Genomic DNA, 21,590 nt, shown 5'->3' on the forward strand with positions numbered 1-21,590 from the left:
AGAGTATCAATGAGTGTTACAGTGTGCGGCTTTCAACAAGCAGCTACTTCGACGTCATTGTTGGCCTCGCACTCACAGTGATGCGTCCTCTCTGCTGCTGAGTTACAGGAGTCAGTGTTCTGACGTGCTGAAACTGGCTTTAAAAATCCATCTGGCACACGTGTTTTGTCCTTTAGGCCTAAAGTCACATGCGCCATATGTACGTTCTTCTTTCACTTTGTAAATCTGTGCATGACAATATGTGCAGTTTACTTTCCTGTGGAGGGAGAAAAACTTCCGAGATTTTAAAGGTAAATAATTTACCATTAATTTATACATAGCAATGTTGATTTCATCAATACTTGCTTCTACATTTAGTAATTGACTAGGTTCAATTCAATTCAATTTCATTCAGTTCAGAACACTTTATTTACCCCTGAGGGGCAGTTTGCAGAGGCACGCAGAGTTGCACAGGACATTGAGATAAAAAGAACACGAGCTAATACCAATAATAACATAATATGTAAATGCAAAAATGAGCTGTAGGTGTTAGTGCAGTGAAAGTATAATGCTGTATAAGCTACACACATTATGATAATAAAGATAATGATGATGAGAATCACTGCAATAAAAATTATAACGCAGTAACACAGTATGTAAAGATGGATGGCTCTGTCATATATAGTTGAACGGTTTATTGGAAGCTCTGCTTTATGTATCTGTCCTGCTGCGTTTGATGCATCACCTCCTCCTGTACACAAAGCACTCTCAGATATTTTAGAGACTCTGGCTCCTGAAACTCAGACAAATTGCAGGTAAGGAAGCATGACTCACACTGGTGGAGATGCGTGTCAGGCTGTAGATTCATACGTTTTAAGAACAGTACATCATTAACTCCACAGTTATTTCTGGAACACCGTCAGGCGAGCGACTCAAGAAGATAACACCGAGAGCTGACGATCACTCAAAGTTAGTTTATTCACCAGAGCAAACCATCTACCTGGGAGACATGACAGTGGACCAGCAGGCCTCTCGTGCCAACACTTGTTTATTGTTTAGATCAGAACAAGTGAGCTCACAAAATGCAAAAGACACTCACGCTCACGTTTCTCGCATGTGACGACACCTTGCCTTCACCTCTCCTGTGTCTGTGAGAGGAGGAGGAGGAGGAGGATGAGGAAGAGGCGGTGGATGTAGTGGAGCAGGCCAGAATCCCTGAGGCGCCGGCCTCCTGGCTGAGAGAGGAACTGCCGTCGCAGGTTCGTTTGCGTGGGGGGTCGTCAGAGAGCGGGGACAGGAGGGGAGGAAGCAGCTTCTCGTTGCGCCGTCGAGACTGCTTCCTGTTCAGAGAGCTGCTGAACACACACACAGAGACACAAACATGATTTCTTCATTCACTATAATGGTACTGAACATGAACTTTTTACTATATGTTTAGCACCTTTACTCTTATTATCTATGTGACTTGTGCACATTTCTTAAATATGATTTGCTCTCTTGTTTCAGCTGAGACCGATCATTGCATTGACAGCACTGCAGTTCCCATCAGTGGTTGTTTTTCAGGTCATATGTACATTAGTTAATCCACAAGAAACGTTATTTATTTGACATTTTCCCTTTTAAAATCTGCCATGTGCTCTTAAGAGTATGACATAGGATCATAAATAATCCTGACAACACAGAGAAATAATCGAAATAATCATAACAAGTGATAAGTAACAAATTATCAATCATGACTGATAAAACATTGTCAGAGGACTGCAGCAACTCCCAAAGCCATTATATTCATTTTATTACTTATTCCCCCACAGTGCTACCTCGTCCCTCTCAGCTGAAAGCAATACATGTGCTTTAGAGATTCTGGTGTAATCAGATTGTAAATGTTTTCACTCTCTAACAATCACTGCACTAACCTCAAACATCGTGTGTGTGTTTGTTAATGTGATTCCTGTGAAGAGCACTTTGTGGGGGTCAGAGGTTCTGGAAGAAGTCCAGTCCTCCTGAAATTATTTTCCCATTGCTTCCCAGACCAAGTGTCCGGCTGTGTGTCTGTTGGCTTCCATTTTTCAAACTCGCCTCAACCACCATCCAAACAAGCTGCCCCCCACACAGATCCTCCAAACTGCCCTGGCTCCTTACCCTCCATCCAACTCCAACTCCACCTAGCCCCCCCCCTTCCCGTGAGCTGCTGCTGGGACTTTTTCTTGAATTTCCTTCTTGAGACTAAAAATCCTTAAAATCTATTATTATTATTCCTTCTTTCTGTTCATTTTTTTCATCTATGGCTCCTTTTGTACCTCCAAACATCTGATGGGGGGGGGAGAAACAAAAATAAGTACATTCTAACAACACAAACACTCAGCATGCAAGAGCCTACCTCTATAAGCTGCGCTAACATTGTCTAACTATGTTGTTGCCATTTCATTTGCAGTTGCTGAATGATATTTTCTTTCTAAAACTGTTGTAATTCTGTCTTCCCTGCTCGAGCATCGGCGATTATTCCCTCAGCTGCCTTATTGTGGCTCTTGTGACTCATATTGTTTGCAACACAACAGATAATATTTTTATGTGTTTCCTCTGCCTGGAAACTCTGGGGGTTTGATGCAGTGAGAAAAGTTGCTGAGCTCGCAGAACACCGCCCCGGGCCCCGACATTAGTGATAATATACAAAACCAGGGAGACAAAGACTAATTAGTTGTGTGAGTGTGTGTGTTTGTGTGCGTGTGCGAATATGCGAGTGTGTGCGTGGGCTCTCTTGTCTGTGTACAGCATAATTGATGTGTGCTGGTGTGTGTTTGTGTGTATGACTATACTCATTTGCATGCGTTTGTGTGTGTCTATCCTTAAGTGGATGCCAGTGTGTGTGTGTGTGTGTGTGTGTGTGTGTGTGTGTGTGTGTGTGTGTGTGTGCATGTGCGTGTGTGCAAGAAAGTATGAGAGCTCTCATAGTTCTTTTAAAGGGATAATAAGTTAAGAAATTTACATCCCCATAGCACAAAATGACCACAGTGCATCTGCCAAATATAACTCTGTCATACATTTGCAATGACTCAACCGTTACTGGGCCAAGTGAGAAAATTTCAGGCTTTTAAAGTCCAAATTAAATTATTTTTTGTCTGCTACAGCTCATATCTGCTCAGTAAATCACATGTCCTGTATTCTCCTCTGAGAAAACCAAAAAGGAGAATTTTTTTATTTTATGTTTTATTTACTGGGCGGCATGGTGGAGTAGTGGTTAGCACTGTCGCCTCACAGCAAGACGGTTCTGGGTTTGAACCCGTCGACCGTCTGGGGCCTTTCTGTGTGGAGTTTGCATGTACTCCTGGTGCATGGGCTTCCTCACACAGTCCGAAGACATGCAGGTTAGGTGCTGACTCCGAATCTCCTGTAGGTGTGAACGGGAGCGTGGCTGGTTGTTTGTCAGAAAACAGCTGGTTCTCCGCTTCCATGGAAAAAGTCTTCACATGGCGTTTAGCACAAACAGCTCCTTTAAGATTGTTTCATTGAGATTTCAAGCCACCACATTTCTCCATTTTCAAAAGCTCAACAAAAGAGGGCATCACAAGGGTAAAACAAAACTTCCCTCATCATTGTGCTTCAATCATTAAAATAAATCTTTTCTTATTGAGTGTTGTCAAAATAATAACTTGGATTTTTATAGCACCCAAGGCCGCTTTACAGGGAAAGAAACACAAAATGGAAAGAAACACAAAATCTGACCTAACTGATTGAAACAGGATAACAATAACTGTCAAAAGGCGCAGGTTAGAAATTACTAAATGAATCTGAGCTGGATGATCTCATCGTCCAGTTTACAGCTTCCATAAAAAACCCTCCTGGGTGATAAACAGACACTGTGGTGGCACTCTGGCAGACTGAGACGTCTGCCACACAATGTCACGGGTTCAGCTCCGGGTCAACCCCCCCCCCCCCCCCCCCCCCCCCACCCACACACACACACACACACACACACTCCCTTCCACCTTCCTCCCTGCTGTTTTCTCTATCATAACACAAAGATGCTGTAAAAATATTTCCTCTGTGGCTGTCAAGTTGAGGCTTATTTATAGCAACAGCCAGCTTAGTCTGTTTTTAATAATTCACACGGAAAGCTGAAATTCACAGTTTGTCATCCCTGTGTCACAGTGTGAATTGAACTCCCCTTTCTAATGACTTCATCACCACATTAAAAATTTTAAACCTCGCTAAAAATACTCTGTCTCCAGTAAACTCGTCTGATTGATCTACTAGTGTTTGTTACACGAGGTTGTGATATTCATTGAGTGAATTGAGGGGAAGAACAGGGAAGGTGACTGATGATCCATTGTTAAGATACTCTGATAAACCCACTGAGTGACTGATGTGATAGAGATGTTCCTTTTGTGCACAATGAAGCCATGAATCCGACTTTTAACCATGAACAGTGAGGATGTTCATGCATTTATTCAGCTTTAGACAAGATATCCTAATGAGCCACTGTGTATCCCTACATATTGAGGCTGCACTACATTCTGGCATATTGAGGCTGCTGCTTGTGGATTGGTATTGATACAGTATCTGCCTCCTCTCATAGACTGTAATCCTCTGTGAGTCTGTCTTGTTCATTCTGAGCGACTGTTGCCAGAACCTCACGATTTCCCCGACGCTTCACTGCAGTATTGTGTACTCCTCCTCCTCCTCCTCCTCCTCCTCCTGCTGCTTAGTCCTTTGGGGGGGCTACACTCTTAATACTTACTCTGTGGAGCTGTTCTTGTGGTTGTGTATTGGAGAGATGCAGGGTGGGAGGAGCTGACAGTCCTTGTCCAATCGCAGCTTCTTATTGCCGTTGACTGATGACTCAGTGTGGTCCGACTGGGGATATGGGAAGACAGAGAACACAGGAGTTGGAGACGGACAGAGTGAAAGAGAGCAGGATATACAAAGAACAGATGGGTTAGAGACAACACACCTTGTGTTTCCTCTTGTTCTTGCTGGTGTGTTTCTCTGTTGGGACCATCATGTTCGCAGCTGCTTGTTTCCTGTGTTTCCCTCCATTCTCTCCTCTGTCCGTCCTCCCAGCCAGTCTGGGATTACTCTGCTCTTGCACTGGGGGGTTGTCCAGGACCCCCAGACCTAAGCATACCTTCTCTCTGTCCCTCGCCGTCGTCCTTTCCCTCTCCCCGAGCCCGAATCTGTCTCTGTCCTCTCTATCCGACTGCCTCTCTCTCTCCGTTAATCTGTCTCTGTCACCTTGCCTCTCTCTGTCCTGCACTAATCGCTCATTTTCTTCCTCCTGTCTCTCTCCTTTAGTTAACTTCTGTCTTTCTCTCAGCCCAGGCCACTCCCTGTCTTCCTGCTTCTGTCTGTCTCTCTCCGCCACACCTGTCCTCTCGCCCGGTCTCTCTGTGTCTCTCCCTTCACTGCCGTCCCTCTCTGCGAGTCCCACCCTGGATCTTTCCCCCAAACCCTGGCCGGGCACCCTGCTGAGCAAACTCAGGTCGATCTTCACCCACAGACTCTGGATCTCCGGGTACTCCCTGAGGGGGGAGAGAGGCACCTCGTGTCCCATGTTGGAAGGTGGGGACATGGACTCCAGGTCCTTGCACTGCCCTCCTAACCCTCCAGGATCAGGAACAGAAGTACCGAATGAACCACTTATGTTGCTAATGCTTAGGGAGTTACAGCTATTACTGCTGCCATTATTACTGCTGCTGATGCTACTATTACTACTGCTGCTACCATTAGTGGTCACATTGCTACCATCTTTGACTCGCAGTCCTTTCCCTCCAAATGCTCCCAGACTGCCCATACTGCCGGCAGAGCCGAGGCACGGGAGGAGAGGCGTGTGTATGTGCGTGTTGGACAGAGTCTGTGTGTTAATCGCAGAGCGTGTCGTCTGCGGCAGAGCGGGGATTTTGATGGCTTCCTCTGTATCCGACTGGCATTCTGAGGAGGAGGAGGAGGAATCTGTCTCGATGAATTCTCTGGACTTGGGTGTGATTCTGGTGCTCGGGCCTCTGTGTTTCCTCTTTTCCTGCTGCGTAGACAAAAACCAGGAAAGAAATAAATAAAACTGCTCATAACTATCCATATGCACCAGCCCATAAGGATCACAATGGAAGTGTTGGAAAGGTTCATATAAAACACACAGAGCTTGGGTTCTCTCCACATGTTCACTTTGCCATCTATGATGTATTTTTAAGCCCCTGCGGTTCACATAAAGTATGATTAATAAGTTAAGTATATACTACAGTATATACTTAACTTTTTTCGACTAACCTGTGAAGTAAAATGAAACACGTTTGTGTGTCAGTCTCACAGTTCAGAACAGACAGTCTCATGTTTGTCACATGCAACTGAAAATGATGTTTTTTCTTATTTTGGATTCTTCCTTAGACGTAGCTGCACAGCTACAACAAAACTCATGTGCAAAACAGTACACTTTAGGTGAAAAGATGTAATTATAAAAAAATACATATAAAAATATTAATAGTATTTTTTAAATGTTTAAAAAAGATCTTTAAAAACATTAGAAATTTTTAAAAACTCCTTTCATTGTTGGTTTTTGTTTTTTTCTCTCGTATTAAGGCCTCTCACTGTGATCAGCCAATGAGAGGAACCTTTATGTTGTCGCTGGCCGGACCACATTGATACTGGTTTGCTATCTCAGTCTGATTGCGCGCTTACCAATTACATCCATGGCAAAAACTGGAGAATCTAAATGAAGAGCAACAGGAAGAATGAAAAGAAACGAGAGTGAAGAGACAGATGGCGAATCGACAAGTGATTGATTGAGCTTCCTGCATGTTTCCCCTGCTTTCAGCTCAGTCCTGAATGTTTGAATATTACCGTTCAAATAAAAAGTGCTCTGAGAAGACATTATTTGACCTCCGGGCTGCTTACATTTTTGAGATTTTCAAGTGTGCCATGAGGTGGAAAAGGTTGGGAACAGCTGCTGTGGTGTGTCCTCTCTGATGGCAGCGATGATATTAAGCCCTGATTGCTACATTGTGAACACTTAGAAGTCGAAGACTCAAATGTCTGAGTCCAGACAGAGTTCACTCCCCAGTACAGTCTAGAATGTGATGTCTTTGCTAAAGGCTGTATACATCTCTGAACACTGCAGTAACCTCTCAGCCCCGCAAACTCTCTGGCAATGTAAAGTTTGATGCTGAACTGTCACAGTTCAGACTTCCATAAAACTTCTCTCCATTTGCTCCTGACATTGCACACTTATATTTTTACTTAATGGAAACAAAAAGACCAAAACCAACAGTGTGTTAGTCCAACTCCCTCACTCTGTCTGTCTGTGGCACTCAGCCGCAAGCCAACTTATCCCTACTGAAGACATAAATCTTTACAAAGACATAGTTCTGTTTACTTTTTCAAAGCCTATGTAATTTCCTACAACAGCTGGGCGCTGCAGCTTTTAGAGCCTATGTTCATGCAGCTCAGCTCTGTGGCACAGAGGAATGAGCTGCTGTATATCAGACTTATAACACAGACAATACTTGTTAATAGGGTCAAATGATTGGTGCTATTGGTCTTTTCATGGAATTTGTTGACAGTAAAAATATACACGATCAACCTTTCTTAAAGCTGTTTATGCATTTCCATCAATTTAACACCCTTTACACTTATTCTGCATGTGTGAAAAATATGTGCCAGTAAAAACCAGCCACAGTCTGCTCAGTTGATTTCCTTGGTATAGATACAGCTGTGTCTCTTGCTCTGTCTTGTTTCCAATCAAAGTTGTGCCTCAAATGTTGAATTCTTGATTTTAGATGTGAAATGTTCGATGATTCTTCTGTGAAACTAAAGGAAGTGAAGGGCAGAGCTGTGTGTGTAAAATCAACACGAGAAAAGCAACTACAGAGGCAGATGCAGCAGAGAAAACAGCGCTCATGTTCCCAGTCTACAGCTAAACCCATTCTCTTGGCAGGAACGAGGCGACAGTCTTCTCAAGCTCCTGGAACCGCTCCAGTGCATGTTGCCATCTGCAAAAATCCATTCTCAATAAATGCCATGTTGTGTTTTTGTTGAAAAAGAAAAAAGAGGGAAAAAAAACTGTCCTGTGTAGAATGATTATTTACACTGCTGGTAAAAGCATTTCCTTTCTTAAGCCCTTTTTATTATGGAAAGTTCTGTTGACGCTAACATTAGCCAGCTGCTCTGCACAGCTACAGAGAGACAGGCACTGGATCAAATGTCACGGCAGAGCACAGGTTGATGTTAGCACTCCTCTGGACTTCCAGGTAATTCACGTAAGGTTATATGCATGAGTAATACAGGGGTATTTGTCAGATGGTGCGAGTGTGGACAGGTTGTTAAGTGATGATGATAAAATGACACTTCGTATCACTATTCAGAGTGATTTTGTATCATGGTTGAGTCGAGATTTTTTACCTTCTAACCTTAAATGAAGTCAAACACAGCAGCTGAGGAATGGCTTCGTAGTGGGATCAGCAGAATCCTTTTTTAAAACTCTTTTACTAAGCAGAATATAACAAATTAAATAATGAATTACATGTAAGAATGAAGTGAAGTTGGAGGTCTGAATGGCTGTTGAGGAGGAGGCACATGTCAGGGTCAGACATGTTGTGCACAGGTCACTTTTGTAAGTCTTGTCTTTCTGTTTGCTCGTTTTTAGTGTCACAGAGTCGTCGTTTTAATATTACTGAGAACTGCTGAAATATTTAAGGAGTTATCACCCTGATTACATGTTTGGGCACCTTGTAAACGACCGTTGACGTGACTAAACCCGATTCAAACCCGAACATCAATTATAAATTTTTATCCAAACCTGGTCCGACCCGTTGAACCCCACTAGGCTCAGGTCAGGTCTCAACCAAGCGGCAACCTCCGGGGCTGACAAATGAAGCCAACACTGAAGTGCCAAAAACTGCAGTTTTTCAAATGTCCACTTGAGGATGAATCCAAAAGTGGGTTAAAGTTCTGCATAATTGAAGGCGTGGACACTTTGAGTGACAGGTGGGTGAGCGTATGCTTGCAACAAACCAGCATCCACCAAAGTCTCAGCTCAACACTCCCCCTACCTCTTTGCCCATTTTTGCATTAGTTAGGTGGAGTCAGGCACTGGCAAGATGGCGACGGTGAGCTTCAAAACCGCTCTACAGAAACCTGCGGGTGACATCGTCCATCTTTATTTACAGTCCATGGTGTCGACCCTCTACAACAGGGCTCAGGCTTTAACCAGAGAGGTTGGTGACTAACAGCCTGAGGAAAAGTTAGTCTTTATTGACACTGGGAATAAGCCAGACTTTGAATGCATTGTCAAATACTTAACATGATATTTTTGTGTAGCTATTTTTTATTGGTAGAATTTGTATGTTTTTTTTCCTGTCCTTTTTTACATATGTCTTATTATATATATGTAAACATTTAAGTGATTTTCTTTCTTTCTTTCTTTCTCTCTTTCTTTCTTTTTTCTCCCTCCTTCAAACTACCTAATCTTCATAAAACCACAGAGTGTTGACGCATTATAGGTGAAAATGACGGACAATGATCCAGTTCTACCTCTTCCCTTCAGTTCTCTCTCTCCCTCTCTCCCTCTCACACTTTCCATACTTCGATAAAACCAGTCAGTGTTGAGCCATAATAATAATCATGTAATAATACCGTTTTTATGCAGGAGAGTTTTACGACTTTTGACAAATCGTCCAGAAACTATAAGATGAAATGATCATTACAGGATACATGGACAATGTGTTACATATGTGTAGGAATTGAACTGCATTTCCAGATGTGTTTAAGTGAAGGGAAAAAGTCCATCAGTGCTTGAGTCATGCACTCTAACTGTCTCTATGTATTTTCTCCCTCTAGGAAGTCATTTGGATGTAAAAGGGATTGTTGGAAAACTACACTTGCTGTTTTTTCTGTTTTGATGATTCGCCCACAAACACACACACAGCCCCAAAAACGTACCTGGTTTACACTGACAGCAGGTATTGGCACAGGGGTCTGCTGTAGCGCTGCTGGTGGAGTAACTGTGTTGTTGTTTGAGTTGGTAGCACTGCGAGGTTCTTTCCTGGGGGCTGTTTTCCCACTGGGGGGTTTGCTTCGCGGCCTTGTGGGGTTCTGATGCTCCAGGGAGGGGGGAGGCAACAGGTCCTTCTCCCGCGCTGCAGGGCTGCAGTGGGACAAAACACAGTAAGAGAAGGCATCGCAATTCAAATTGGATTCACACTTGAGCAAGGCACTGCTACTGTTGTGCAGTTTCACTCTGACAAACAGCAGAAGTTTGCCACGGTCAGCTGCAGGGGGCAAATGTGTGTTAAAATGAAAAAATATATGACAGCATGAAATAATTGAAAACAGCATGTATGCAGCTGAACTTGTTTGGATGTGGTAAGTTAAAAATGAAAAGTGGGAAGGAAAGAGGTGATAGAGGAAGAAGAGCATAAAGAAAAGAAACTAGGAAGTCTGTTTTTTTTCCTAATTAGCCTAATGTCAAGCTGAGCAGCCAGTTTGGTATGGCTTGTAGTCAGTCTGAACATTTTTCACAACAGATGTGTTCAGTGGCTAGCTGCCAAAGAGCTTGATGATGCAGCGGGGCCTCTGTTAGCTCTGAACACCAAGTGACAACTCAGAGTAGTAACGTGTAATTGTGTTAGTTTAACCACTGATAGATAACATGTCAGCAGAAGTGGACAAAGTACACAACTTCATTACTTGAGCCAAAGTACAGGTCCTCCTGGTCAAACATGACTCCAATACAAGTGAAAGTTGTACTTGTTGTACTTGATTTGAAACATACTTAAGTATTAACAAAGTACATTTGTCAACTCACTCTTTGACCTACTGAATGAACTGACTGACTGTAGAACCTGTAGAATAAAAACAACTGAACAACAAAAGGACAGCTTTTGTCATTTTCGTATTTCTTTTTTTGTAGACAATGGTGAAGTTTGATTGTAGTTAACACAGCAAACATTTAAAACAAAAGAATCTTTCTTTATTTCTAAATTTTCAAACACAGACTTCAGATCAGACCATGGTCTCTGGTGAAGAATCTTCTGCCACATCCCAGCAAACACAACATGACTGACAATGCAGTAGTTGGCAGTGATTGGTTTTTCTCCTGTGAGGAACACAGCTTAGGTCTATCACAAAACTGATGCTATTTTTATTGGATCCATCAAAGTGAGAAAATAGACTGAACTTTTAATTAAGGAAGGTCAGGCAGAAATTGCAGCAATAACTACTTCATTATTTAGGTATGTATGTTGGATAATCAGCTTTCCAGAGAGGCCATGGCACTGAAAATACTTCAAGTGTATGAAAATTGTTAGGTTGGGGAGGGGGCTGAATGTTTTACTTCATAAAAAAAAGCAATGCCTTTCTCAGTCTAATCAAAATTTGCTTAGACTTGGGAAGATGCAATATGCTTCCTACAATATCTGAACCTAACAGATGTATGGCAAACATCACCTGAGAGAAAAAATACAGCCACTCCCTGTTTTTGAATAAAGAAATGGTAAATGCTCAGGTCCACTACAGCCACCAAATGTGTGACGCTGCTCCAAGCATCAACTCTGTCAGTGCTAAAACAAAAAAACGTTCCTACCTTCCCTTAAGCAAAAATGAAAATATATAACCCTTCCCTTTCTCTGACCCCCTGTCCAACACAAAAACTTTTTCTTCTGTCCCTTGCTCTTGATCAGGGAAGCAGCCCTTGCGGAAATTTCAACAGAACAAATTCTTGCTGTGGTTTAATACACTAGCGCCATCATCAGGCCAAAATTTTATTTCCTCCAATACTTTGGTGTATGAGCAAAAACAAAGAATAATGCAATTCCCATCAGCCTCTGCTGTACTTCCTTGCTGCTTAGTTCACCTAAGATGATGACCGTGGTAAACTTTGGACATGCTTTACATCAGTATCTTAGCACTGTATTTGTGCGCATGTTAGCACGCTGACATTAGCATCACAGGGGCTCATAGAGCTGCTAGCATGACTGTAGATTCTTAGTCTTGTTAATGTGTTTAGCCTGACTTTCATCATACTCTTTACCCTTTCTAACAATGTCCACAATGTAAATAAGCCTTAAGCTTTATTAGGTGTTATGTGCAGCTATCAATGTATTAAAAATATAAAGAAATATAAAAATATAAAGAAAATGTCACTTCCTTCCTTCCTCACCTGTGCTGGTTTGCTCTGCTCCATGTCTGGTTCTGATTATCCTCCGCACTGTTTGACCTCTCTGTCCGTCTGGGCTGTTTCTTCCCTGTGGTGTTCCTCCTCGGGGTCGTGACCTCTGGCCCTGACAACAGGCCCGGCGACAGCCTCATCTTCGCCCTCTGGCCCTCCCCTGAGGTCTTCTGGCTGAGTTTGGCCTTGGCCTTCTCTCTGCCCGGGCTGTGGGAAGCAAGAAATTATTTTTCTTTCATGTCTTTTCTGGATAGAAACACGTTTTTGTCACTTGTTGTCTGTAATTTTTTTATTCATCTGTCAGTGAGCCATTAATTTATTTTAAAGATGTTACTCGAAAAGATACTTTTGGCAAATTATCCCAAATACCAGAAAGCTCCCCTCGTATCCTTGTGCTCCACTGCTGGTGCAGCTGGAACAGGGGTGCTATTGGATCCGCAGAGCTTGGCCTTGGCAGCCGTACCCACTCCTGGTGCTTCATTCCCTGGAGAGAAAGTCTCTGGACCCTGGTTGATGGAGCCTGAGCAGCAGAATAAGTTTTTAGAATCAAACCAAAGTATGTTAACTTACTTTTTTTTTTACTTACTGTTAAAAGCAATGGCTATATATCTCCATATCTACCAACCTGTACCATGATGTTCTTGCTGTGGGGGAACCAGAGGTTTGGTTTGAGCTTGGACCTTGTTCAGCCAGCTGTCCAGCTGCCACTTGTTGGTGGAGGGCGGCTCAGGCTAAAGGAAAGAAAAACTCTCACAGATTATTGAATATTTCAGAAGTAAATCTCTGTGAAATCTCCTTTTGTATCTTTGGTGTCACTGTCATAACATGACTTAATGCAGTGATAAACTACTAAAGGGAAGATACAGATTTGAAATTTGATGCAACTAAAAGGGGAATTAATTAATAAATATCAATTTATAAAATGTTCAGTTTTTTCAAACATTAAAAAATCTGAGATCTTGAAAACAGCTTGATGTTGTGGGTTGTTTTACTGTAGTGTATATGTGTTGCATCTGCTGCTCCGCCGATATGGTTTTCTCCCTATTTCACTGTATTTCTGTTTCTTTATAACTGCAAAGTGCATGAAACCAGGCAGTGTGGAGCCATTAAAATAATGTGATAAACAATGTTACAAGTCAGTATACTGCAGTTCGATTTCTATGACTTTCAGACCACCACCCAGAGACACCCAGAGGGAAGAGACCATTCAGTGTACGGGCATTCACACTCACAGTGAAATGAATAGTAGTGAATAAAGGAGAATAAAGAAGGAATGGGATTGCATCTGTCTTTTTAGGAAATGTAAACAAAATTGGACACATTATCATTATTTTTTTTGTTGAATTGCTGAATTTTTAACTGGGATTTGTTCTCCAAAATCAAATCTCTGGCTTTCATAAAAAAGGGAACCAGCAATATAAGATTGTGACAGATGGTATAAACAAAATTTGAAGAATCCAGTAATGATTTGTTGTCTCTAAATTAGGGTTATAAATATGCATGTGGCATAATCCATTAATTAAGGTTAATAATAATAAAATGCTACTTTTTTCTCCTATTGTGATTGGAATATCTTCTTGAGGGCCTCTAGCTCTCGTCCGACTGTATGAAAATTCTGTGAATTTTTTTTAATTGGACCACAGCACCAACTAAATGATGATGTGATGTAATATATAAACATAAAAATCTATATACATTATAGAGTTATTATCTTCTGAACTTATTTTTTCCATTTATTTCTCACTTAATGAAGCATAATATTGAATATTGTAATCAGTTTGACATGTTACATAATAGTTTTGTCAAAAACTTTACACAGTTACAGGGGAATACACGTCATCTTACCTCTGGAGTGTGTGTGCGGGAGGCCTGGTTATACTCGCTGTCACTGGAGCTGCTCTCTGACTCGTCTGTGTCCGACTCTGAGCTGCTCTCTGATTCGCTGCTGCTCCCTGATGCACCACTTTTGAAAAAAAAAAGAAAGAAAGAATGAATGAATGAAGGGAAAGAAGGATGGATAAAAAACACGACGTAAGAAAGAAAAAGCATCAACATGTCAAAGTGTAGCAAAAAAAAAAAAAAACAGCTTCATTAGATTTTGACAAAACATACTGATGGACACTATCACTGCTTACGGGGATACAAACAAGTTATCAAAAAGTTTCACCACAAAGTTTCACACAACTGAGGGACCAGACAGGGTCGCCTGCTTTCTCAATCACTGTTTGGTATTTTAAATAAATCACATTGTGGCACTGTCTGGCAGAAGGTAATTCATTGTGCTAATCCAGGACAAACAATTAAACATTATGCAGATGATGTTTTACTTTATTTTCACGAGCCCTCAAATTCACGAAAGGAAGTAATCAACCTCATAAACTCTCACAATACACAATTAATAGGTCAAAATCGGTTTTAAGACCCAGACACTGTGTTTCCATATACACCATAAAACACCTGAGTATCAACACTACCAGCAGGATGTGAGAGTTGTTTCATTTTAATTGCAGTATACTGCTGTGGGACTTCAGTGGTTCAGATGAAAATTTTAGTTTCTTCTTTTCATTGATTCTGAAGTCAGAAGCACTTAGTCACTACATTCAATCATTTCACCTTTCTGTCACAAAACTGCAGAGGAGGATTGTCCTTCCTTGTACTGTATCTGGACACAATGCAAAAACATCTCCGTACAAACCTTCATATGTAAATATATCTATATACACCATAGCTACTTCAAACCGCTTTTAATCCCTCAGCTTTGACAGCCTGGTTGAAAAAAATGACCAACTCAACAGATGAAACTTGCATGTGTGGTAGGGAACACGTTTCCTTCACGGCTATTAGATGACTCCCTGTCATTTTTCCTTACTCACCCTGCCAGTTGGTCTCAATCAGTGTCAGGGTTATTTAAGGCACCTGCTTTCTTGCTCCTACTTGTGGCTTTGGTTTCAAGATTGCAGCTTCCCTACCAGTCTAGTTTGAATGAGCTCACCTGTGAGTTGGCTGAAATGTGTGTTTGCCGTTCCCATAAAGTAGGAAGCGGGGTGCCAAACAACGGTCATCGATCTGTTTATGGTGTATGTTTGGTGCAGAGCCAATTTAATACAAGTACAGAGTTGCACAGTGAGTACAGTCTCAGGGCAGCTGCTGTTCTGCTGGTGTAAGCTTTACAATCATTTATTTTGCTATATTTTGTACTGCCTAAAGTTGTTCACCAAAGTTTGTTCGGCTTTTGCTCCAAACTTCATTTGAACCAACTGTGCACGTTGTGTTGTTTTTAAGTTTGGAGTACTGGCCTGAGAAGGAAGCCATCCTGGGTAATGCCCCCCCACTGCATATAGTGGTTAGATTGATCTACTTTTATTAGAAAGAATGTATTTACTAACCCCACATGTAAACTCACTGTACTTTCCTTTAGCAATTGATCTAGTTGTTGGTTGGATTTTACTATAAAACTTATTTTGATTTTTTAACAACACAGTATTTTAGTGGAGAACCTGTGTGTCTTTTCTAGTCAGTTCACAACACTTCCTGCAGTTACGTTCTGCAGGTGGTGTAGTTGGATGTTCATTTCATTCTCCTCCATCCTTATATACATCCCTTGTTGGCACAAACTAGCTTGCAGCTCAGAAAATCTCCTCTACACACCAGTCCACTGGAACAACACATATCATCACCACACATATCAAGACAACACATTAATCTCATCCATGCACATAATTCACAATCTACATGTCATCAAGCTCTTATGTAAAACAAAGCTCTCTCTAGATTGTAGAAATTAATCTGTGTTTTTTCTGCTCTGCTGTATTTATATCTCATTTCACCACTTTAGAAAAAGGATAATAACTGGAGAAGCCAGTCACCTTGTAACTGATTAAATGAAAATGAGAAAGCAACTGTCAGAAGATAATAAACTGCTATTAACGAACACATAAACACAGCCTTTTGAACCAGTTCAATTGTCTCATCCTCTCCGGTGCCTCGCTTGGCCTTCGGCTGGTGTTCTTCCATCCTTCCACAGCACTTTGAAATGGCCTCCTAAAGGCAACACACCCGCTCGTCCAAACTTAAGAACACACACAAACGCGCTTGCACACAAAGAAATTGCAATTATGTGTAGTTCTCTTTTTGTGTGCATGCGTGTGCGTGAGTGTGCACGTAATTTCAGTTCAAGGCTGCCATCACAGCAGGCACCAATCTGTGTGAGCAGTCAAGCAGCAAATCCATCAACTGTTCCTCAGGCAACACACACACACACACACACACACACACACACACACACACACACACACACACACACACACACATGCACACGCACATGCAGTGACAGATACTGTATGAATGCAGTCTCTGCCCTGTTTTTCTTCTTCTATCATTACTCATCTCTTCTCTTTGTCTCTCCCTCTCTCTCTCCTTCAATTTCAATTAAATCTCACCTGACTTTGCTCTATTAACATCACAGTTGAAACAATATTGGCAAAGTGACGAGTTAAGCTCCCTGTATATATGCTGTTTGTGTGTGTGTGTGTGTGTGTGTGTTTCACAGTTTTTTTATGCAGGCCTTCCTCCAGACCTTGTGTGTTTAGAAACATATTAAAGCAGCTTCAGGAACTGTTTAGAGTGAATATAAGAAAGTTAGTTAGGCTCTGATTTTACTAAACAAAGAAGGTAGCAACAGAGAATATTAAGAAGTTGTCCGTCTGAGTTTGGTTTTAATTGCTAGTGCTGGCTGGTAAATCCGTATTACAATAAAAAAAGAAATGTTGTCAGCGATATGATTCCCATTAAATGACTTATCGCTCATTAAATTCAGCTGTCTCTCTGAGGAGGAGAATTTGAATTTCTTTCATCCACATCATTTCCAAATAACCACTGTGTGGTGTCAGTTTTGTATCTACTGTTTGATGTCAGAGCTGCTGAAACATCTATTAGATAACCTTTATTCTGCCCTGGGGAACTAATTGATGAGGCTCTGCGCATGTAAACAAAAACTGGCAGTATATCACAGCAGGCAGAGCAAGAACATACAACAGGAGTGCCAAAGACAGGGCTGTTAACGACCTATGCTTAATGTTTACTTTTTTTTCTGTCTAAAACTGTAGTCCCAATCTTTCCCTGACCTCACATATGCATTAATTAATTTTTCTTTTTCTGACCACTTGGGGCAGTGCAACTAATGTCAATGCTAAATTATCACATGATATGGCAAACTTTTAGCAAACAGTTGCCTATTCACACATGTAAATAGAGGTCAAAATTAGCCTTTATTTGGATTCACTCTTGTTTTAGCTTTGTGTTTGGGCTCCTCCAGCTCCCAAATATCTGCCTCTTTAGCAGCTAAATGCTACTGCTTATAGCTAACTTTGTTTGTGTGACATTTGTTGCTGGGCTGGGAGTGTACAGATGAAAACAAATGCCTTTTGCTGAAAATAATGAGCATGGTGAGAGGGACAGGAAAAGAGTAAAACATCCAGATATGAAAATGGGATGGAGTCTGACAACGATGTGTTAAAAATCATTGAGATGTGATGTTTCTTGGATCAGGATTGACAGACATTGTTTCAGTTTTTCACAGTGAACAGCCTGTTCATGCATGGATTACTGCAGGACTTTGCTAGAGATGCTAGACAGATGGTGTTAGCAGAGATATCTTGGACTTCTGTCTAGTTCTGTTTTTTATGTCCCTTATTGCCTTTAAAGAATCTTTTGATGTGTAAGTCCAGTGAGTCAGCAGCAGCTCTCTGTTGGAGAGAAGACTCATTACTATTCTTGCTTCAAAGCCTACTGACCAGGCTCCGCCACAACTACAGCATGAGACATTTTTTTAATTCTTCTACAAAACAGACAACTTCTTGAATGGACAGGTGGATTGTGAAGTTTGTGTTATTGTTGAGGAACGCAGGAGTCCCAGCCCTTATCTTTATGCATGTTTACAATTTGCACATTAAAAAAACCTGAGTAGAAACACCAGAAATTTGAAATTGATTTCCCAACACAGACATCTAAATGCTGTTTCAATGCTGCTACCCAGCATAAAATTGTGGTAGAGAACTACTGAACCCTGATGGATACAGTAAGGGGTCTGAAAATAATGAAATCATCCTTTAAAATGTCAACGTTTTTAACTCCCCCAGGGTTGTTATAACCCCCAAAGATTCAAAAGAATTTTACAGAGGACATGACCTCAAAGGTACTGACAGCCTTGGTAACTCGTGTATACTCATATTTTTCAGACTAAAGCAACTTTTACAACAAAAACGAGCTGTTATTTTTTACTGGAGAATAATGATTATCTGAGATTCTCCTCCACTAAATCCAGATTGATTGGGAGTGGAGGTGCAGCTGGTCTAGACAGTTTATCACAGATACAGTCCAACTGCTCGTTAATGTGCCACAAAAAAATAACACCATTTGGTGGATGCTTTCATCCAGAGCACCTTACTGTTTGATGAGTGCCTACATTTTAACTCTGAGAAACAAATCACTTCCCCTGGTGGGCTAGCCCACATTGTCGATGAGACATTGGCAAGAAATCAAAGAGAGAACAAACATCAACTGAGTGTCAGCTCTGTACGAGTTTGCTGTTCTCACTTATCATTACTGCTGGAAATGCTGGATGAGATCTTTTGGTTTTTGCATGTGTTGGGCTTTGCCATAAATGAACCCTGAGCCCAGAGCCTGAGGCAGTGCAAAGGAAAATGAATGATTTAAGACTGCTGCATTAATATTTTTATTTGTTGTCTTATTATTGGATGTTTACAAAATGAAATGCCTCTTTTACTCCTCAAGAGAAAGTCTCGAATGGGTTGTACATAATAGACAAAATCGTTCACGGGAACATTTAATAAATTTGATGGCAGTCTTTTTTATGGCGTTTCATATCATCCCTTCATTTGCCAAAAGATAAAATTGACTGGAAGCATGAGACGAGCCTATATTTCCCACACTGATATGTTTGTATTTTGTTTAAATAGCGCCGTCTGAAGTTAAAGGAAAGCTTGAGTGTCTTTTCTTCTCAATGGGATTTTCAGTTGAGTGCTCTCTAGCCTATTTTATTCTGGCAACATAAACAGTATGTGCTGGAGGAACAAGATGAAAGGAGATGAGAATGTGTGTGAAAGCATTACATTCGTCTCGCTTTTCTCAGGAATCAGCCATCAGCCGTCGAAATAATTTTATGCCGTAGTCAGAGCCAAATTCAAACGCAACGCTAGCTGGTGCAGATTGACAGACTAGCTTTTTAATGGACATTTTAGATATGTCTCTATGCTATTTTGTGTGAGGTGCGACATCCAGAAATGAATTTGTGCACATTTAAGCACAATTTTATATGTGGATGGATGACTCATTTGATGAACAACCAGTTATTATTTTAAACATAGTAAAGTGTGTGTCAGTAATCCTTATGTTATTAGTTAGTATCCATCTTCACCAGAGCAAAGTTTAAAAACCTTTTTAACCTTGTTGATGTGACCATATAGTGTTTTTTTATATAATACAAGACATATCATGAGCGAAATAAGCAGTCATCAACATCACTGCATATTTTCCACCTTTGAACTGCAGTGAACCAATCACAGTCTCATAAACACAGATTCAGACAGCCAGGGTTTCATACATCACAAATCTAAGGAACCAATCCTGTCAGAAAACGGGGGGCGGGGCTAAACAAACCTGAAACCTTGTCAGTACGGTGAGAGAGAGAGTTAGCATTAGCACATCCACTATCACTGTATCGGCCACTGCCAGTTACGAGCCAACAAACAAACTTAACAAATGACTACGCCTGCTGTTCTGATACGTGTTTTAGTTGCGATTTTGGTGCACAACAAACTCCTCACTCCTCAGTGAACTCCTGAGTCTGAGGCTCAAACATGTGACTGAGTCTCTCCGATGTTTCCTCCACTAACCGTCTTGACGTGCACTTCTCTTTCACCTGACAACCTAGAGCAAGCAGCGGCGGTGGGCGGGGCACAAGACCTGATCTAGATTTCTCAATGAGGACGTAAATGTGTAGATGTGCTTCTAGCCCCAGTTTTCTGTTTTTTTCACTTTTTATGTGAGAGAACTATGTGGAACAAAATATTAATCAAAGCAGAGTATTTCTAGTTTAAGATGAACTTTAATCTATTTGTTTGCAGTATGTTTGTGTCTTTTATTCAGGTATGCTTCAGTAAAGAATTTCTACATCAGCTCTAATTATCAACCAACTGTCTTGATATACTCTGTTTCCAATAATATATTATGTTTCCTCATTTATGGTCTTTTCAGATCCAGGGAACAAGGCGGAACATATAAAAACAAAGTAAAGAAACATAACATAAACAGTATATATAAACTATATCAAAGACCACCTTGTCTTCAGTGTTTCATACAGGTGTCTTTCTGTTCTTCTCTAGATCTTATACATCAACACAAATCTTTTGCTTGCTTAGCACACAGAGCCTCCTTTCTAATTTTTGTGTGTCTGTCTGTGTCAGTGTTGCATATAAGTAACACAGATAAGACTTACAAAATAGCCTTTGTCAGATTGTCAGGCTCCAGCAGAAGCTTTGTTGTCTGTCTGTTTATTTGTGTGATAACATCACAAGCACGGCAGGGGAAATGAAAGCCTTACAACCCTGACAAAATGATCTGCTGGTTTGATGTGTCCGGTGGGCCTCACAAGATCCACACGACACCCACATACTTACAGGCTGCAGCTAAGCTATAGTAACGATGCTTTACATAGCTGCCAGTATTCATGGTTGGAGCCATCGACAAGGTCAAGTGGAGAACTGGCTGTAAGCAAATAATGTCTTTTTACATTACACCAGAGAGATACGTTTGTCCTTGGTTTGGATACAGGTTCGGTTTAGGTATCTTATCAGTAAAGTGTTTCCAACTCTGGCTGCTGAAACACCTTTGAGTGCTGGTTGTTATAGAGGAACATCAATGATAACAGAATTTGAAAACTGGTTCTATTAGGTTACTAACAAGTAATTTATCAAAGCATTAACTTTGTTTCCAAAAAATTCATGTTCACGTAACATTGATTTGAAGCAGTTTGAAATGTGAAATGTTGCAACAGAAACTTAATGACTCCCAGCTACTGCTTTTGATCAAGAAACATTGTGTAACTACAACCTCAAATTCTGCTACAAGTCTCTCTCCAGCATATTAAAAAAATACAATAAAGAAACGGGGGTGCAACGACTGTAGGAGGCGTGGTCTCATGATTACAAAGTGTGTGACTGCTCATTGTAGCATAAACAGAGACATAGCGCTAACAGTCAATTATAAACATCCATGCGAAGTCTTTCTTAGCTGGGAAGAGTGTGTTTATATCCAACAGGCCATTGACATGGACATATTTCTACTGATATCAGCACTTAAAAACATAAAAACAAAACATACATAGAGAGAGAGAAAGAGAAAGATGTAATATGATGTCACAAGTTTCAGTACACCAGAGGTC

At 41.1% G+C, this 21,590-nt stretch overlaps 1 protein-coding gene across 2 annotated transcripts in view; it reads right to left on the bottom strand.

Annotated features, from left to right (window-relative positions):
* The window catches only part of aff2 (AF4/FMR2 family, member 2), a 154,719-nt gene that overhangs the window by 21,479 nt on the left and 111,650 nt on the right, over positions 1–21,590 (bottom strand). Inside the window, exons 11-18 of one of the 2 annotated variants that reach the window (XM_056382793.1) lie at positions 13,976–14,093; positions 12,756–12,861; positions 12,500–12,650; positions 12,122–12,337; positions 9,904–10,108; positions 4,928–5,995; positions 4,715–4,830; positions 1,079–1,331 (exon numbers count right to left, since the gene is read on the bottom strand). In XM_056382793.1, coding sequence (XP_056238768.1) covers positions 1,079–1,331; positions 4,715–4,830; positions 4,928–5,995; positions 9,904–10,108; positions 12,122–12,337; positions 12,500–12,650; positions 12,756–12,861; positions 13,976–14,093 — 2,233 coding nt within the window. Of the gene's footprint in view, positions 1–1,078; positions 1,335–4,714; positions 4,831–4,927; positions 5,996–9,903; positions 10,109–12,121; positions 12,338–12,499; positions 12,651–12,755; positions 12,862–13,975; positions 14,094–21,590 lie in introns of both variants that reach the window. The other variant, XM_056382792.1, reaches the window with a different exon arrangement.

Source organism: Seriola aureovittata, chromosome 8 (genome assembly GCF_021018895.1).
Source record: "Seriola aureovittata isolate HTS-2021-v1 ecotype China chromosome 8, ASM2101889v1, whole genome shotgun sequence".
NCBI classification, from domain to species: domain Eukaryota; kingdom Metazoa; phylum Chordata; class Actinopteri; order Carangiformes; family Carangidae; genus Seriola; species Seriola aureovittata.